General features: G+C 40.4%; 1 protein-coding gene across 1 annotated transcript in view; it reads right to left on the bottom strand.

The window, feature by feature from the left end:
• The window catches only part of NAA16 (N-alpha-acetyltransferase 16, NatA auxiliary subunit), a 2694704-nt gene that overhangs the window by 255935 nt on the left and 2418091 nt on the right, over positions 1-20678 (bottom strand). The window contains exon 18 of the mRNA XM_044071699.1: positions 17858-18001. Coding sequence (XP_043927634.1) covers positions 17858-18001 — 144 coding nt within the window. The remainder of the gene's footprint in view (positions 1-17857; positions 18002-20678) is intronic.

Genomic DNA, 20678 nt, shown 5'->3' with positions numbered 1-20678 from the left:
ACACAGGTGGACAGTAGTCTCTCCTTTGATGAGCACATCGCCACAGTAGTCAGGAAATCCTTCTACGTGGCATACCTCATCACAAAAGGTTTCTCATCCAGGAAAAAAAGAGGTCATTGTTCCCCTCTACTCGTCACTCATTAGACCCATTATAGAGTACAACCCCCTTTTGGTATGTACCTCACAAAACATCTATAACAACTGGAAAGACTGCAGAAATACCTCACAAAGTGGATTACCGGCCTCAAACAGATGCCCTATGCAGACAGTCTCAAAAAACACCAACTTTACTCCGTCACATATCACTTACTCAGAGGCGATCTCTGCCTAACATACAAAGCTATGTCAAACCCAGAGCTGTTGGACATGCTCTACTTAAAGAAATCCCAATCCCTCCGAGCTACACACTCTAGGGACCTAAACCTTGTCACCACAATAAACAGAACATGCTGGAGGGATAGATTCCTGTCCCAGAGACTTCCCATATTCTGGAACAAACTACCTATCTATATCAAATAAAGCTCCTCATTAGCACTCTTCAAGAAAAATCTTGATGATTGGATGGGAAATAGGAAATTCACCCTGGGAATCACTTCTGTGGCTCGGCTCGACAGTGGCACAGGAAAATAATTTTTCTGGGTGGCGAAAGCCAGGGTACCTTTTTGGCTAGGCTTATATAGGCCCTAGGGCCAATAGACTAGTACCTACCTATCAACTTATAAGCCAGTGTAATAAAAGTTATACATGTACTCATTCTAATAAAGCTGTATCAAGAGCAGCTATATCGGCTAGTGTTAACAAAGACAACAAAAATAAAGAGAAAAGCAAAAGTCTACAACTACTCTGACTGGCACAAGTACACACAGTATGACAATTTTTACTAGAGTAGGCTATAATGACAGCACAGTTACCCTGGGATGAGTAGTAATGGGGGGGGGGGGGTTCTTCAGTTGAATGTTCACAGTTACATACTTTTATACTTTACCAAATCAGTTGTTCACTGAAAGTAGTTTATAACAAAATAATAGTAATCTCTCACAAGCTTTAACACAGGATATGTATTTTGTATGTGGAACTAAAATCTATAAATGGTTGACAGCAGATTAGTCAGGAACCTGTTTTGTGAGAATTCCAGCTATAGAGACAACTGAAAATATTACTGGATTAAATATAAGCTGTAGGCGAGAGAAAGTAAAGCCAAAAAGAGCAGACTATGTAAAACAATTAAATGAACTGGGAAAGATGGACATGGGAAATAAAGTGATTGCAGAAGCAATTATATTTCATTGTAATGGGGCAGCTAAGGTTAACTGGGAACTTAAAAAAAAAATTTTCTAAGTTAATGGCAGCATTAGCCAATGATACATATAGTGCTATTACAGATATCACAGCAGACATTACAGTTATGTGGACAGTAGTACTATAAAACAGGGGGCCTTGGATTAACTACTGGCTGCTGAAGGGCTGCAGTATAATGGATCTGAATGCTGCTCTTATACTCCAGAAAACAATGAGTCTATTAAAACATTTACAATTTATACAAAAAGTGGGAGAAGTCATATGACCCAGCTAAGTGGGAGAAGTTATATGACCCAGCTATGATGATTCTTGGTTTAAACGGTTAGGCAGTTCGTTCACAGGCTAGAAAGGAGCAATCGTTAATTTTTTTTTCTCTTCATTTGCTTTGTTTAGAGGTCCATGTGTTTTTTAATGTTGAAAGTTTAATGTGCTCAAATGTTTACTTCAGTTCAAAAAGTTAATGAGTAAATGATTATGTTGTAAGTCCATATAAAGTCCATACAACAAGGACTTAAAAAGAAAAAGGGGGAATTGACAGCTCTTGTATAAATATAAAATGGTTCCCCTACTAAATTTTGTATTATGTTTCATTTTGCTTATAATTGCTGTGTGTGGTTCTGAAAAATGTAGTATACATAAACAGCTACAAATGTTCGGCTATAATTGCTTTATCACAAGATCACTGAAATGTAATACTCAAGAGCTAAAGAAATCACAATATTTCCAGACTATAGCAGCCTAATAATTTAACAGACAGTAATTTCCCATTCTTTCTGCAAGATTATAAATGTCAAAGGTTAATGTTTTTCCTAATTAAATGTACAAGAAATTACTTGTACGTTTCCAACAAACTACTGTAAAAAAGAGCTTTACTGAAGTCCAGTCACCAATTAGACTTGCAGCCCACTAGTCTCCTACAGAAGAAAAGCCATGTCTAGCCAAGCATGCCAGTAAATTAACTGCTTGAATAGCAGTGAGGTAAAAGGTTTACAGTATTCTGCTGAAGTCCAGTTTTGTTACATAGCTTTGGGTTTATGACGTTTGACAGTATAAACAGTTAAAAAGAAAAAAAACTTTTCATTATTTCTTTTAATGCAATTTAAACTAAGCTATTAATATCATTGGTTCTATCAACAGCCATTCATTATACATGCAGCTATGTGGAGGTCAGAATTGTTTTTTTCAAAACAAACAGAAGTTTGAATAAATCTACACAGACTTAAATATAGCTCTGACAAAAACAGAACAAAATAGAAATGTCTGTAGGTACCACTGAGATGCATAAAGTGAGCACGATGCAGACTACAAGCAGCAGGAAAGTTGCTGTAGATTTTTATAGTGGTCAGAAAAGCATGTGAATAATGACAACAGCATAAAATTTAAGCTTGATATGGTGCAAGCTGCAATATGCTCTCAGAAACTACTTTTAAATTCTATGTGCACTTTTATGACATATTCAAGGCATAAACTAAAGTCATCTGTCATATTTTGTTTAAATGTGAGAAAAAAATGTATACAACCCAATGTTTAAGTAGTGTTCTTAGAAAATTAGTAAAAATAGCCCAATATACAAGGTGTATAAACTGTGAGAAAAATGGCATGATTAAGAAAACTCGTACTGAGCAGTTACAGAATGATCTGCAGAAATGTGCTGCTCAAAATGAGGGCACACACCTGGATAGACAAGAATATTCATGAGGTCACTAGGGATTGTGCACCAAGTCACCCAAAAATTAACTAGCAGAGGCAATAGCTGCATACAGCCCTCTACTAGGAAATTTCTAGTCTTTCAGAGCTACTGTAAAAAACTTAACAGGAATAAGGATTCATATTATGGTGGTGGTGCTGCAGTAGCATTGTCGCCTCACAGTAAGACGCTGTCCGGTTCGATTCTCAGCTTGAGCGTCTTCTGCGTGGAGACATGCGTGAATGGGCGTACCTTCGTTGAAGGTTGTGCGTCAGGGCTGGTAACTCGGCACGTAAAAATCAACTACCAATCATTAGCGGACCGGAGTTCTGCTGTGGCGACCCCTAACCGGGAAAAGCCGAAAGACACAACAACATTATGCAGATTCAAATGATGTCCAGACTTGTGCAGGAAAAAGCACAAATACTTCTGAATGTAAGCTTAATGGCACTTACATTGCTCAAAATTTATCTTATTTTATTTATTAACATCTTACATTGCTTGAAATGTATTTTATTTTTTAACATCTGGACTCTAAAGACTTCTTATATTCCATCAGAGTAAAATATTACAGTAGACAAGCTGCTCAGGACCAGAACTGACCCTCATCACGTTATTTTATTATGCTTTTTAATGGCTGCGGTATGTGTCTGTTTTATATATTCTGATAAAGTTGTTTATAATCTGGATGAAAGAGCTAAAGTAAAGTTTGCATTATATCCCTGAGGTCCACAAGTGGTGTTTTTTTTCTTTTGCCTTTTTACCAGTGTTGATGGGGTTGCGTGTTCTTTGTATTTCTTAAGATTTGCTTGTGCCTTCTGAAGACTCTTTTTGAAAATGCTCGGCTGTGGCTTTTGGTCAGACTTGTATAACTGATTTACCATAGATATAATTGAGGAATCTTTGGCAACCAAAATTATGACCTCTATTTCTTTCTGTGTTTGGGAAAAGCATGTCTATGCACTCAATCTTCTTGACCCATATACTGCCAGTCTTCCTTTCTGCACAGATTCTAAGTGTTTACAAGGCACAGTCAGTACAAGGACTATAACCACTTAACTTAAGACCAAACCTCATACAGCACCATCCTGCCCTGTTCCATGACCTTGCTAACAGCCATTCAGTATGTAAATGATCATGAAACAAAGAACTTGCTGGAGCCTTATTAAATAGCTTTTTGTAACATCATGAAACATATCTGTCCGCATGACCTGAGCTATGCCATATCAATCTGTGGTAGACTCCTGATTGACACTGTTCTATCTGACAGATTTAGAATGAATTTAAAGCGATATTACACCAAATCACATTGAAGACGGCTTTGCATGGTGTTTAATATTCACTATGGCACTGCTTTATCAGTGTCCTGTCTATGACATTTAGAAGTCAAGATCTGTCCTCTACACATAAGAACAGCCACACAGATTTAGCACTTATTTCTGTTCAGTTTCCAAGACTTTCTACATCAGTCTACCTGTTATGTTAACACATCACAAGTCAAGCTCCTGCTTGGTAGTTCCCCACACTAGAAAACTGACCTCTGTATCTAGTACAGACAGACTTCTAAAGGGCAGTCTTAGAAACCTGCACATACCCATAGGGGTGATGCCTGTGCAAAACTTTGAACAAGTTTACGCTAATCTAATTTGTCAAAATCCCCGATAAGCATCTAGCAGAGAAAATACCTTAGCATTAGGTGTAGTCTCAGCATCTTCCGCAGCTGTTTGAAGTGGATAATGCTCCATTTTAATCCATTTCAGTCTTGACTAGCTATCTGAATTCAGTGCTAGTATTATGTGCCTACTCTTACCATGCTATTCACGCATTCAGTCAGTTCCACCTAACAGTTACACACATGGCCTCTTTACATTTTAGCTCCTGGCCAGTCCAGGTTCAAGTTACATATGAACTCTCCTTGGTTCATACGTAACTGGCACTGCCTTAGGTGAAATCTTAATGTGGTATTCTCCTGGCAGACAGCCTTAACCAGTAAACAGTACAGAAGTCTACATTTAACAAAATACCATGAGTAGAGCACTCGGACATATGATGCACTCATAGTTGTATTTCTCTTATTACAGACGCTAATGGCATTAGTAACCCTTAACATTTCTGGAAGGATCTAAAAATCCCATAGCAGAAACATGCATACTTGAGGTATTAACTAAACATGTAACTTGAGGTATTAATTCCTCAACAACAAAATATGTCTACATCCCAGGTCTAGATAAGCAGAACAATGGGTTCCATCAAGTACGTAAATAATCTCACCCCCATCTATGACCACTTCATTCTATCATCTGCAACCAGATCAGCTAATTTTCTCAACAGTCTACTAGTAAACTTATATCCTATATCTCCATACTGTGATCCAACCATTTAAGGTGATTTTTTTTTGTACTAAAATGTCACTGCATAAATCAAATTATCTCTTCAGTTGCTGACAATATGCTTTATTCTGCAACATCATGCATATGCTATTTCTGTCCCTACTTGAAATGTAATTACTTGAACATTAAATGCTGACAGTAGTCCCTTAGCAAATACCATTAAGTCTCTCCTGTCCACAGTTAAAAGAAATGTGAGAAGCAGCATTCTTAATTTCTTCTTTTCTTGGAAGATTCCCTGGAATAAAGATCAACTCATGGCAGGGACAGTATCCAATAAATCATACGTCCTAACCCAGCAATGCAATAAGCCTTCAGCCTCTCCTCCCCCCAAGACCGACAAGAGTGGCTCTCCACTGAAAACCCTACAACCAAAGAGGATATGTCTAACTCAGTCTCTAGTGTCTTCCTGGGGAGCTAAACCAGAGGGACCAAGAGACATCAATGAGTGGTCTGAGGAACCAAGTCCAGTCACAACAGAGTGGCTGAGGCAATGAGGGAGCTGACCTGATATCCAAAGAGTCTGGCAAAATTTTCTTTTTTCTTGTGAAGAGGAAAAGGAAGAACAGAGACTGGTAAAAGCTCTACTGCTTAGCAAACAAAGAAGCTTGAAAGATGGGTAGCTGAACCTGCGTGAGTTGGTAAACCTCCTGACAGAATAGGAAGGATTTTTTTTTTTAAACACTGTTACTAAATTATCACTTAAGACACAGACAAACATACATTATATAAAAGAAAACAAACCATATTAACATTTTTCCAGTAAACTAAATTATACATCATGTTCTTTTTTTATAACTATCACTAGTCCACAATTACATGCATTGCTCAGTTCCTGCCTTCTTCTTAAACCTCTCTCCTCCTCCTGAACATTATTTTGCATATTGTGTTACCACAGTTTCCATTTATTTCTATATAATTTGCTCCTTCCCTTTCCTAAAGATCCCACTTCCAGTTCTTTTATCTCTTACATTATTCAATACTTCAAATACAGCTGGCTTAGACCTTGACTTCCATTTTTAATAATTGCTTTTTTGGCAGCCATAAGAATTAAATTTAACAAGGATTTACTAGTATAGGCAATACAGATCCTGTGTCCCAGTTAGAAAAGTAAGTATTTTGAGGGGGGAGACCACATGAGTCTTCAATAGTGCAATGTCCTGCCCCAACACACTAATTCCAGATAAATATGTAGAAAATTAATAGTAAAAGAGATTTTTTACATTTTTTTTCACACAAGCATAAGCGAGGTTAATATCCCTTTACAGGGCAAATTCCATAAAAAATATATCTTCTAGCATAAAATCAATAAATTCACAAAAAAAAAAACAAAACAAACAAAAAAAGTTTTCATTAGTATAGTGAAAATGTGGAAGGGTTTTCCCCAGCGAGGTATTTATCTGCCCAGCCCTGAAGGCTTGCTAGCTGACAGTCAGTTCTACAAGTCCGACAGAAGGAATGTACTTCAGTGGCAAGAAAGCTCTTAAGCTTTTGGTACTTATAGGTTCATAGGTTGGTACTAGGCTATCAGCCCTAGGGCCTATACAAGCCTAGCCATAACAATTCCCTGGCTATTTCTTCCCACACTATTTACTTCCCTGGACCCCTGTCTAGCAGGGCGACTGACGTGATCCCCGGGGTGAACCTCCCCTCTCCCATCCAATCATCAAGGTTCCCCTCGAAGAGTTGCTGCTTTATATGGCTCCTCTCAAGCCCCTAGCAATTAGGCACGTGGATGGTGTCCTGGAGCTTTGAAAGCTAGCAGGCAATCATATTTCTGGCAGGATATTACCCAAATATGTTACGCTAATGCAAACTTGACCTAATGTTGAACAATGTACAATTCCTACTATAAAGAAGCTTAAAAAGAGTGCAACAGTTCTAAAACTCAGACTGATATTTTTTCAGTTTTGAAGTATAAAACCACCTATCTGTGAGATTTTTTAAAGTACAACTGCTGACATAAGACATAGCAAAGCCATGCTTCCTACAGCATATATTTTTAATTTCTTTAAACACATCAACAAAGAACCTCTCAGGTTTGTAAAAAGTGGAAAGAATGAGTATCAGTATGGATTTTGGAATTAACATGCAGAAAAGTAATTTGTATGCGGCAGTGATTTATCAAGCAGAACAACCAAGAGCACACTATGCGAAAGGTTCATATTTCCATATATAAAGAATGAATAAAATGCAATTAAACAGTTTTCTCTTGAAGAAACTCATTTTGAGCACTCAAACTCTCAAACACTACCTCAAAGTATTAAGTCAGACAAAGTACCACTAACTGTTGGCCCACAATTCAAAGATTTGGAAAGTATGGAAGTTTTTCAGAAAGCTATCACCCTCTCTTAATCCAAAACAAGATGTCATTCAGAAAAGTGTTGTTATGAAAGATCAACATTTATCAAATCAGTACTCAAAGTTAGGAAGATTAATCAAGAGGCAAACACTATGCATAGTATATATGACTGTGAATTCTAAATTGTATATTTTCTTGAACAGTATAGGAAGCCAAAATGCATCTATATTATTGCATATCACATGACATACAGTGCAGACAAACTCATTTGCAATATACTTAAATGTAAGGCAGAATCATATCTTCTGTATTTTTCTTTTAAGGTGCGTGACTCCTGGAGAGTCAACAAAGAGCAGTTCTTGCATAGGAAGGTAGAGGTAGTGTCAAACGGCATCCATCATGTTCCGTGATATCATCCAACCTATTACACTTCTGCTTAAGTAAACACAAAACTCCTTCAGTCACCTTTTAGAAGTTGATGCATCTCTGGTGCATGTGCTGAAGTCAATAAAATACAAAACAGAATGGTATCCTTTCCTCATCTGTAGAAGAAGGAAGAGATGGTAAAAGAATCCACCCATATTCCAGAGAAGGAAGAGAAAGTTATTCAGTAGTTCTGCAAAGACTAATTGTTTTCTGTTCAAAGGAAGCTCTTCATGGGCAAGAACTTAAAAAAATAATATGCAAGTGTTCGCCATACAAGTTAGTCTGTAAGGAGGAACTTCTCAGTAAATACACTGTTGGGAGTTCTTCACTTGCAGTCAACAGCTAAGCTAATTTTCCTTCAGTTTCCATGTTCAGAACCATATTCATCTTCTGCCTGTGCATGACATCATACTCCAGACTATGAGACTGTCTTGATGAGAACTGTGGCAAAATTATGCAGTTTCAGAATACAATGCTAAGCCACAAAATAGTGATCTGTTTTAAAATGCAAATAAAAAGTACCAGTGAAGGGGTTGACAATATCAACAGTTAGCCTAATCTGACACACAAGGCCCTGAATCAGGGTGTCTCAGGCAGCAAAAATCGTGCTATTAATTACAAGGCTACAAGTTCAAAAAGAGGGCAATCCAAGGCTCACTGCCAGACTACCCTAAGTAAGCATGTTAAGTACTTCACTGTGAAGGGCAAGACACAAGATATCAACCTATGATGCACTTTACAGTCTCTCAAAAAGAGAAGTCAATGGGAAGGGAAATGACAGGCAATGAAGATTTGTAGTCCTAGACATGTATAAAGACAGAAGCCTCTATCTAATCTGATTCCAGTAAACACAAAAATCCAATGAAGAGTTGAACCCCCTCCTTCCCAAAGCATGTACTCTGGTGCTACTCTGATGGCCTTCAAGAAATAAAAATGGAGGTGAAGTCTTGCACTTGAGCAGTGTCTAGGTATTGGCTGAGCATATGAAACATGCTCTGCAACCACACTGATGGTTTTCAGGAGGGATAAGACTTTGAAGTCATGCACTTGGCCTGTGTGTGTGTGTGTGTGTGTGTGTGTGTGTGTGTGTGTGTGTAGGGGGCACCCATTAAGCATATAAGAGTGAAGTGACACTACAGATAACAATCCAAGGAGAAACCCCTGCAGTGGACTAACAGCACAGCAGTTACTTTCCAGATGATCTTGCATACCCTCTCAGTCTTGCACTGTGTGTTACTAGACCTAGAAAGGCCAAGGCACTACACAATGGCATGAAGGGTCTGCTTGCAATGGAACATCAATAAGTAGACAGTCCCCCCACGGAGGATGGGGTCCCTCATCTTAGCTTGAGCTCAGATCCAGACACATGGTACACAGCCAGGGAATCTACAGCCAGCTTTGTGCTAATGCATCATTCCAAAACAGTGTGAAAGAAAGGAGGCAGTAACCCAAGATATGAAATATGCTCCAAACACTGCACTTTGAGAATCCAGTACTTCACTTAACCTCCCATATATCTAAAGTTGAGGAGCTGGATAACAACTTCTTGCTAAAGGTGATGATCTGTAATGTAACGGAAAGCAAGCTACAGCCAGGGAAGTGGAGTCTGAAAACCAGCCAAGCTTAGAGAACTTAGGCTTGTATTCCTAGTAACCTAGCCTTTGCCTATCTTGGTCATCAGATTCTTGGATGGACAAGATTCTAGCTGCTTTTTATGATGGGTTGATTTCACTGTTGTCATAGACTGGACACCTAAGCAAGGTCTTGGGATGCTACTTCATCGTGTTAAGTGGTGAGGAAGACACTTTGCAAAGCATGAAAATTGCATCATTATACAAATCTTCTAGGTTAGAAAAAAGTCAGTGTCCGTGCTAGTCACAATTCAAGATCTGACAACTGCAATAATACTGGAGTGCCAACGCCTTTTAGACACTAAAGACAATAATTTCTCAAAGTGACAAATACAAGGAGAAAATCCAAACTATTCAAGCAACTGAAAAGAAATGAAAAATGCTGAGATATGCATGCCCCTTAATCCTGACACTGTATGCTGTGTGGGGTCAACGGGGGCATGTGTGGACTTCAAGACTTTTGTAAAAGCTATATGACGGCATATAGGGTGAAAGTATCCATGACTTACATCTACTGCAAAGGACCTTGCAAAATAAAATGGGCTCTAGCACTCAATTCTACTGCTGTTACCTACTGCGATAAATGGCCTAGCATAAGCTGTTACTTCTGAGTAAGGTTCACCCATTTTCTAAAGTGTTTGCCCTGGCAAGGGTCACAATGATAGCAAATGGATTGGGGTACACTACACTTCCCTAACCCCCATCCTGTAGAACTATGAACAAAGCAAACTGAGATTACACCTTCAACATGTCATATGCCTGCCACATGGCCTCAATCTAGCAAGCTATGCATGGAGCACTTTCCATGGGAGATGCTCAGGGGGCACCCTTCACTAGATGTCAAAATCATCTCAACCTGACTCCTCTCAATCCAGTGCAGGAATCCTCTTGGATTGCCAAGTTTCTCACTCTGTCAGAGAGAGTGTTCCAAGATACCTTTCAATAGAAACCCATTCTTGTCACATGCAGTTCTTTTTCAACCTTTTGGTCTCTACACAATACTCATGACTATAGGTGAGAATGGGGACATAGGCTAATTAATAAACTGAAAGTTTTGAACTACGATTAAATACTTGCTTCACCAACAAAGTTTGGTACAATGCCTGAAGTACTGCTGCTGCTTCATTCACCATCTAGTCAGTTTTCCAAACTTTTTCTCTTTTACTACGAGCACCACCCCAGGAGACAAATTCTTCCACCTCAGGCGCTTGTCTCTTCTCACATGGAAATAAAAATATATTCTTTTTCAGGGGAGAACCACAATCTCTGACTTGGAGGTGCTAATTTCCATCCCAACTGATTCAAATTTAGCAACAAATCACTGTAAAGCATTCTGAAGGTTATACACACTTTTGGTTAAAAGGACATCATCATCTTAAGCAACTAAGTTTAACCTTTGTGAAAAGTACAGTTTTGTACCTACCATAAATGTAGATGTTCGAAGATCCACATTGCTGCAGTCCTTACTTATGGGTAGTCCGCTGTCCTCGGTCGGCCCGAATACCAAAGTATTAGGCTGACGTCGGTCATGGGCGCACAGCCCTGACATCAGAGCGTCAAGGTATAAAAGCGCATGACCGACGTCATATCCTCAGTCTTTTCTTGCCCCAGATGTCAGAAGGCCCTAAAAGAAAGGCCACAGCCAAAAAACAGAGTACCTTCCCAAAAGATATGCCCAACTACAGCCATCACCCAAACCATATAACCATGCTAAGCTACAGAGGGAAGGAGGGAGGGAATTGGACTGCAGCAATGTGGATCTTGAACATCTACATTTATGGTAGGTACAAAACTGTACTATGTTCTTCATCTCACATTGCTGCAGTCCTTACTTATGGGTAGAATCCCAAAGCAACGGGAAAGGGAGGTTGGAAAAATCATAAAGCATTAGGGGCTGCTAAAATGCCCTGTAATATTGCAGTGGCAAATCCAGCCCTAGACTTGGAATAAAGAGGAAGGTGGTAATGTTTAGAGAAAGTATGTACTGAACTCCAAGTGGCTGCTTCCAAAATATCCTTTGTAGCTACCCCCCTTAGAAAGGCAGTAGAAGTTGCAGTAGCTCTAGTGGAATGAGGTCTGATTCCAGTCGGAATCTCCTTACCATGATGGGAATAACAAAAAGAAATACAAAACCCAATCCATTTAGAAATAGTTTGTTTTGAAACAGGTCTACCCTGTGAACCCAAAGCAAAAGAAACAAACAACTGCTGAGACTGTCTGAACTCCTTGGTTCTGCTCAAATAATAACGCAACTGCCTGTGAATATCCAAAGTATGCAAAATCTTCTCCCCTTTATTTTGAGGATTTGCATAAAAAGTAGGCAAATGAATAGTTTGGTTTAAGGCCACACTAGAAACCACTTTAAGCATAAAAGAAGGATTAGTACGCAAAGATACCCTATCCTTATGAAAAATCAAGAAAGGCTCCACTGCCATAAGGGCCTGTAATTCAGAAACCCTTCTTGCAGAAGTAATGGCCAACAAAAAAGCAGTTTTCCATGACAAATACTTTAACTCGGCAGTAGCTGCAGGCTCAAAAGGTTGTAGAGTAAGCTTTTCCAACACAAAATTGAGATCCCAAGCAGGAGTAGGAGCTCACGTGGGGTCTTATGTTCTTTGCCCTCTGAGAAACTGCTTAAACAAAGGATGAGAGAATAAAGGAGGGTCACAGTCATAATTAGCCGAAATGGCTGCAGCATGAACCTTTATGGAGGAGAAGGACAAACCTTTGTCTAATAACTCAGTAAGATATTGTAGGGAAGCACTCAAATTAGGCTTGGAAACATCAAAGTCCTTCCCTTTGCTCCAAATAAAAAATCTCCTCCATTTATCAGCATAAACTTTCCTTGTACTAGGCCTCCTGGCCTCCAAAATAACATTCAAAACTTGTTGTGGAAGCTGAGAACCTCCAGAATCTAAAACAGAATATGCCAGGCTGTTAGATGCAGAGACTGAATTCTGACATTGAGAAAGTGATTGCCCTCCTGAGACAAAAAGGTGTGGAATCAAAGGCAGAGGCCATGGAGGCTCTCGGACCAAACTCCTCAGTAGTGGGTACCAGTGTTGTCGAGGCCAATCCGGTGCTATCAGGATCATGGATGGCTTGTCTTGTCTGGCCTTCAAGAGAACCTTGGGCAGAAGAGGTAGAGGTGGAAAGGCATATACATGAAGATTGTTCCAACTGAATGACAGAGCGTCCACCTTCCAAGCTGTGGGATGAAACCTTTTTGTGCAAAACTTTGGCAACTGGTAATTTAGTGGAGAAGCGAACAGATCTATGTCTGGAGTTCCCCATGACACTGTCAACTTTTGAAATACCTGAGGATCCAATTTCCACTCGTGAGGATCCACTATTTGTCTGCTCAATACATCTGCTAAGGAGTTCTGTGCTCCTGGTAAAAATCTTGCCTGAAGATTGAGGCTGTAACTGAGAGCTGTCTCCCACAAAATCATCGCTTGTCTGCAAAGAGGGTACGAATGAGTTCCCCCTTGCTTGTTGATGTACCACATGACAGTTGTGTTGTCTGTTAGAATCAACACCTGCCCTGGGTGAAGTAAATCCTTGAAAGCCATCAATGCAAATTGTACTGCTAACATCTCCTTCAAGTTGATATGCAAATGTTGAAGTCTGGCAGGCCACGTGTCTTGCACCCATTTTCCATTGAGGTGTGCTCCCAAAGCCTTGTCCGAGGCATCCGTCGTTAGAATCTGACTCGCCTCTGGTCGGGTCACAGAGAGTCCCTTGTTTAGGTGACATTCCTGAGCCCACCACAAAAATTCCTTCTGAATGCAAGGTATTATCTGAATGACAGTGTCTAGATCCTGGCAGTGTTGTGTCCATAGATTTTGAGATACCATTGAAGCTTCCTCATATGCAATTTGGCATTGGGAAGCACCAGAATACAAGATGCCATGAACCCCAAGGCTTGAAGGACTGTCCTTGCAGTCAGCCTGGACTGTAGAGACATTTGATGGAAATAAAGTGAAAGACTTTTCTGTTTGTCCGGGGTCAAAAAGGCCCTCTGGGAAGCTGTATTCAGTCTCACACCCAGAAAGCACATGTCCTGAGAGGGTACTAGACTGGACTTTGTTTTGTTCACAGAATACCCTAGGCATCTTAACACTACCATCACATACTGTAGATGATGAAGAAGCTCGTCCTTGTCTTGTGCAATAATCAGGCAATCGTCCAAATAAGGATAAATGTGTATTCCTTCCATCCTGAAAAAGGCTATCACTGGAGCCAGAACCTTTGTGAACACTCTGGGCGCAGTAGATAAGCCAAAGGGCAATGCAGAGAACTGATAATGTAAATTTCCAGCTCGAAAACGCAGGTACTTCCTGCAACTGGGCCTGATAGGAACATGAAGATAAGCCTCTTTTAGATCCAGAGTTACCATCCAGTGATCTTTTCCCAGCAGAGGCAAAAGTTGTTGTAATGTCAACATTTTGAACTTTGGAATGTCCAAATAAGTGTTGAGGAGAGATAAATCCAAAATCGGTCTCCACGTGTTCCCTTTCTTTGGTACTAGAAACAGGTGGGAATAAAACCCTAGACCCACTTCTGAAGGAGGTACTGGCTGTATGGCTCCCATGTGAAGAAGTAATGAAATCTGTTTGTGAGCCTCCATCCTTTGCCGCGGAGGAATGTCTGGCATACCTTTGAAAGGAGGCAAAGTATGGAAATAAAACTTGTAACCTTTGTTTATAATGTCCAACACCCATTTGTCTTGGGTGATTAAAAACCAATTTTGCTTGAAGAGAGCTAGCTTTCCTCCCAAAGGAGCTGCCAGGAAAGAAGAATCTGGCAGCTGAAAATGCAGGTCATTGGGCCTGTTTACGAAAGGACTGGCCCCTACCCTCACCAGCAGATTGCGCAGGCGAACTCCATGTTCCAGGCCTAAAGGTACTCTGAGCTCTGCTCCTACCACGCCTAGATCTACCCCTAGACTGGGAATCAGAAGAAGGGTACGTCCACCCCTTAGCCGGCCAATTTCTACTAAACTTAGGAGGTTGAACCTGCAAAAAATCTTTAACAGTCTGCATAGACTTAGCCTTGTCCTCCATTTTCTTCAAAACAGACTCCACAGGAGGACCAAACAAAACTTCGGACTGTAAAGGGGCATCCAGAATTCTAGACTTAACATGCTCAGATAAATTCTGATCCTTAAGCCAGGCATGCCTACGAAGAACTGAACCAGTGGCAGCCACTCTAGAAGAAGCCTGCAAAGCATCAAAGCCACACTGCAAAGAATGTTTCCCCACCTGTTCAGAAACATGCACCAAATCTTGCAATTCTTTACACTCTATGCCCTCTGCCAAAGCATCCACTTTAGATTTTAGCTGAGAAAGGAGGAAATTCTGATATTTCAACATATGAAACTGGCAATTTAAAGCCCTCATTGCTAAAGTAGAAGAGGTGTACACCTTCTTACCCCATCTGTCCAAAGCTCTAGCTTCCTTATCTAGAGGAACCGGATTCTTTACAACAGAAGCCCTAACACCCTTAGGCCCCTGACTAATAGTTTCTGGGTCCGCCCTAGGACTCTTATATAGGTATTTATGAGCCTCAGGTACCCTATAATACCTGTCCGGTTTAACTGGTGCAGGAGGCATAGAATCTGGATTAAATGAGGCCTCCGAAAAAACATCCTGAACAACATCCAAAACAGGAGGAATAGCCAAGGGTCTGTGCTGTGGTAAAAATAAGAACTCCCTAAGCCTCTTTCTGGAATCTGAGTAATCCTGTCCTTCCCACTTAAAATGTTCCCTCATAGAGTGTAAGGTTTCTGAAAATGAAAAATCCTCTGGAGGGGAAGCAGAAGGAGTAGAATCCTCTGCATCAGAATCCGAATAAGGAGGAAAATCTTGAATATCTTCAGCAGAAGACTCAGAATCATCTGAGGCCTGCTCCAAAATTTCCAACTCTGGCTCTACCCTGGGCCTCTTATCAGGAGGGGGCATGGAACCTCTAATTAAAGTAATCAAATCTTCTGCCATTTTAAGCATATGCTTCTTAGGTACAGACCCTGAAGAACCAGAACTAACTCCAGAAGAAGGCAAAACAGACCTGCCCTTAGAAGGAGCCCTAGAAACAGTAGCAGAAGGCCTAACCCCCTTAGGCAAAGAAGGGAGAATAGTAACCTGAGAGGCCCCTTCAGCCTGACCTGACTCCTGTGAGGCCACATCCTGTAAAATCAAGGTTTCCCCCTGAGACTCAACAGAAACTTCAGCCGGATCCACCTGTTCCACTGCAGTCTCTAAAGGACCGGCATCCGAAATGGACGAATCATCCTGTCTAGGCTTTACAGATTTGTCTTTACGCTTCTTCGTGGAAGCGGGCGTCGGAGGATCCGACGGCATATTATAATTACACCGCTTGCCAAAGACTAACCTAGCGCAATCTAGCCTTCTCTTAATAGTGCGCTTATTAAACCTAGCACAAAACCGACACCCAACTACGTCGTGCTCCGGCCCCAAGCAAGGGATACAAAGCGAGTGGTAATCCCTATGCGGTATCTGCTTCCCACAAGAAATACAATTATTCACTTTTTCTGACATCCGTAAATAACTGAGGCAAGAAACAACAAAAATGCTCCCCAACGGGGTACTTAGCCCAACTTGGTATGTCTGAAACTCCGAAAACGAAAAATTTCAGAAAGCCGAACGGCACTTGCAACGCTGCTTCTGCATCGGACCATGCGGCAAAAAAGACTGAGGATATGACATCGGTCATGCGCTTTTATACCCTGACGCTCTGATGTCAGGGCTGTGCGCCCATGACCGACGTCAGCCTAATACTTTGGTATTCGGGCCGACCGAGTAAGGACTGCAGCAATGTGAGATGAAGAACATCTACACTGGATACTCTCCATATCTTGATTGCATCTTGACATACTGTCAGAGATCACAAGCAAGATGGGAGGCAAGACGCATCTTTACTGGAGTCCTATACCCGCTATAAATATATCTGATAACACAGAAAAGGCAGGCACTCCTCTAACTCCTCAGATACAAAGGTTGAATAGTATCTGTCAGCAAACTGCACCCAATACCATAAGCCTTCCAATATTCATGCAAGGACAAAAAGTTGATCCACCATTTTAAGGCCAGGACAGATTCCAGTCTCCTCCTATCTCAAAGGCTCAATTACTGGATCAAGTTTCCTTTCTTTCTTCTACTTAGATTAATTACTTACATTACATTTTTTTTAAGTTTCTGCTCTATGTTCCCTGATGGGTTTCTTAATGAAGTTTCTTCACTCAACCCTTCTGCCTACAGTTGCGACACACCAAGTGTTCTACAATAGAGAGACAAGAAAAAAATGGGACTACAGAGTGGTCTGTTTTATAAAAGGTGAAAAAAAATGCATGCATATATTTTTTGTATTGCACTCCTACATCCCCTGACCACTCCCAAGACACTGCCACACTGCTATTACATGGCTGTGACACACTGTACTTTGGCCAGACCCCATGCCCATGAGAATGATAAGCTCTCAGTAGCCTCTGGTCTTTTCTCCAATTAGTCACTGGCTCAGTCTGATGTCTCAGGTCTCAACCAGAGAATCCCAAGGCTGGCACACTCCTAAGGACCATCATAGAGGTGAGAAGCCTGATAAGTCTCTTCATTCTACTTCCACATCAAACCAGCCACTAGCAATGCTGTTTCTTCACACTGGTTGCCAATGATGCACGTGGATGCCCTACTAGTACACAAATAGCCTGACTTCATATACCTGTTTATATATGTAACCCTGCCTGTTTAACTACTCAAAACAATGTCTGTTGCAGACATCTACTTGCACCGCTGTATTAAACACATCTGTGTGATCACCAGCAAATGAAAAGCTATATTACAAGTGGCTATTTCACAATGCATATTTTAATTTAATTTTCCAGAGAAACCGTCATCAAATTAGTTAGTCCATATATTTACTCCCTCTCTCTGCAGCTAGGTCTTACGCAAGCTTCTCAAGTAATGTGTTAAAAATGCATTATGATTTTACTAGTGGTGGCTCCTCATTCCCCAAAATGGACCACTACATAAGCTAAAAATATGTTTATCATCAATAACCAAAAACAATGGGAGGGAGGTCTTTAGAAAGTAAACAACATTAAAGGTACCTGACAGTAAATGCTGAACTGAGGTAGCATTTCTACTGAGAAATTCTTCATTAAAACTTTTCGGGTCCTTGTTAGCAAATATCTTCTGCATTTCTTGAGTAAGCACATTCTGGACAATGTCATGAAGATTGCTGTAACTGCACACTGTAGAAAATACACCATTGGTTAGTCTTGCACAAGTAAAGAAAGTCCATGATTAAAAGATAATCAAATACCAAACACTACACAATGGGACTGGCTGTGACAATAAGCTCCAAATCAAGAATAAAGAACAAATGAAAACTCAACGGATCCCTGTAAGCAAGTCATTGGTGCAGTACATGCCACAGATGATGTCTCAGCAGTTATTACCTGAACCCATCTATACTAAAGGCATTCTATGAAAACAGTCTAAACACATACATATGAGTACCAACGAAGAGTTAATTGTAGAGTACAACTAGACAAGATGCAGAACGCGCAACTATTTATGATTTTCAAGCATTTGATTCTGCCCCCAAATTTTTCATCCTTCCATCCTAAAATGCGTGATCTTGGAACAAAACAAGATTTCAGTCAAAATAAAATAATCAAAGATATAACTAATATATCTTCATGTATATATTTTTTCCATTCTCTAAGTAAATCACAGCACTTTAAAAGGATCACCGTTTGGAGAAGGTCAGCTTCATGTGGCTGCATCTCTCCTTTTGTCATTATTTGAGATGATTTTGTTAACTGTGTGTGACAGTAATGTGCATGCAGGCATTGGAAATGATTGTGGATAAGTGTATCTGGGGGAAGAAGTGATCAGTGAGGCTGAACAAGAAGTTGGGATCCAAACCAGTGACCAAGATAATAATAAAAAGATGTTGCAACTTAAAGATGGGGCACTTTGTTAGAAGGACTTGAGCATGATTTTTAGCACTTAACAGGGATACTGAATAGTTATGTTAGACACCTGGAAGTACATAATTTCAAGGACTGAATGTTTACATGAGGAATTACATTGTCATAATGCTGATATGGCAAAAAGTTGAATTAATTCAACAGGAAGTCCTTAAGTCTTGTGGGCAGATGGTTTATGTATAGCAGTGTTTGTTTTTTGCGGAGAATATGGTTTGGCAAATAAATGTAAGTCTAGCTAATGGACTGGATGGTGAAGAACAGGTTAATTTGTTGGATTTTGTTAAAAACAAAAATGACACCTTGAACTGGATTTATGAAGAATTCCCTGGGAGAAGAAAAAAAAAGTATGACTTCAGCTTCTTGCCTGGGAATTCCAAGCAGTCCTTCCATTCACTGGTCAGAGTTAGGTGGCTGAGAGCCAGCCCACCTTCTGGTCCAGGGAATTGCCAACCCTTTCGCTAATGGGAGCACCCCCTTTCACTCAGTGGTTCCTCTCAGCCTGCTATTGTTGTCAATCAAGGGAAAGTGTGTTTTTCTGCATGTTAAATTTCCCTCGGCATTCCTGGTGCTAAGCACCACAACAAAGGTTTTGTTATCTTAGACACCACTGGCTAACACCTAGTGCTCCCTCTAGGTATCACCCTTGGGGTGAGCCAGAGCTTCCTCCCTCCTCTCAGGATGGGGAGGGAGCAACTATGGCCAGTCACTCCCTTTCTCCCCAGCCAGCTCCTATAGGGACCAGAGTTGCTAACTGCACTTGGGATATGCAGCACAGTCGGGGCTTTATTCCTTAACACCTCAGAACTGACTAAACCAAAGTTAAAAAAAAGTTATGTACTCACCATAACTTTCCATTTGTGTTGTTCATTTTCATTCTTCTTCAACGAATGGGTTTGGATCCGATCCCTTGGACCCAACTCCGTCATTGCTAAAGCTCGTGGAAACAAAAACTCTCAAGCTTCTCCCATAATGCACCAATTCCAAGTACCTCAAATCTAGTTTGATTTTTAGTAAAAAGAAATATTTGCAGTGCAGTTAAATAAGGAGACAACTATATGTGAAGCTCAATATAAAGGACAACGATATCTTTTAACCAATTATTATTCAGGAGTCTTCAAAGGATAAGGGTTGATAGGTGGGGAGTTGCGGAAGAATGAAAATGGACAACACATATGGAACATTATGGTGAGTACATAACTTCTTTATCCAATGTTATCAATTTTCATTCTATCCTCAACTAATGGGAGAGAGTCGCCAGCTACAGAAGATCCCGGGTGGACTCACAGGAGGATATTCCTGAGCACCATTGAACCAAATGATGCTCTACCTCTGGAGACCAGAACCAATTTGTAATGAGTAACAAAGGTATTGGGAGTAGCACAAGTTGCTGCAGCACATACATCATTTATGGATGCTCTAGATTGGAAAACTGAGTAAGTTGCCATGGATCTAGTTGAATAACCCCCTAACGGTTTTGGTAAAGTAATACCCAATTTGCTATAAATAAATGAAATGCAGTCAGCCATCTGGCTAAAGTTACTTTGGCAACTGGCTTTCCCAATTTTCCTTCTGCAAATGAAACAATCGGTCAGTTTTTCTGATATCTTGTGTTCTAAGTGTAACATGTATTCACCTTTGTTAACAAAATTTGGAAAGAATACTGGCAAATTAATGGATTGAATGATAGATTCTGACACCACCTTAAGAAGAAAGGATGCACTGGTTCACAGTGCAACTCTAGCCTTGTGAAAAATCAAGGAGATTTGAAGACAAGGCTTGAATCTCTGAAATTCGATTGGCAAAAGTAATGGCTACTAGAAATACTGCTTTCGAAGAAAGGTACTTAAGGGTACACTAGCTGCTGGTTCGAATAGGGGAGAGAGTAAGTGCCTGCAGTACCAGATTTAGGTCCCATAGGGGAGTAGGATCTTTA

Source organism: Protopterus annectens, chromosome 5.part0, assembly GCF_019279795.1.
Source record: "Protopterus annectens isolate FY-2018-M chromosome 5.part0, PAN1.0, whole genome shotgun sequence".
NCBI lineage: Eukaryota > Metazoa > Chordata > Ceratodontiformes > Protopteridae > Protopterus > Protopterus annectens.
The sequence above is the reverse complement of the archived record's forward strand: the minus strand, read 5'-3'. Positions and strand labels throughout refer to the sequence as shown.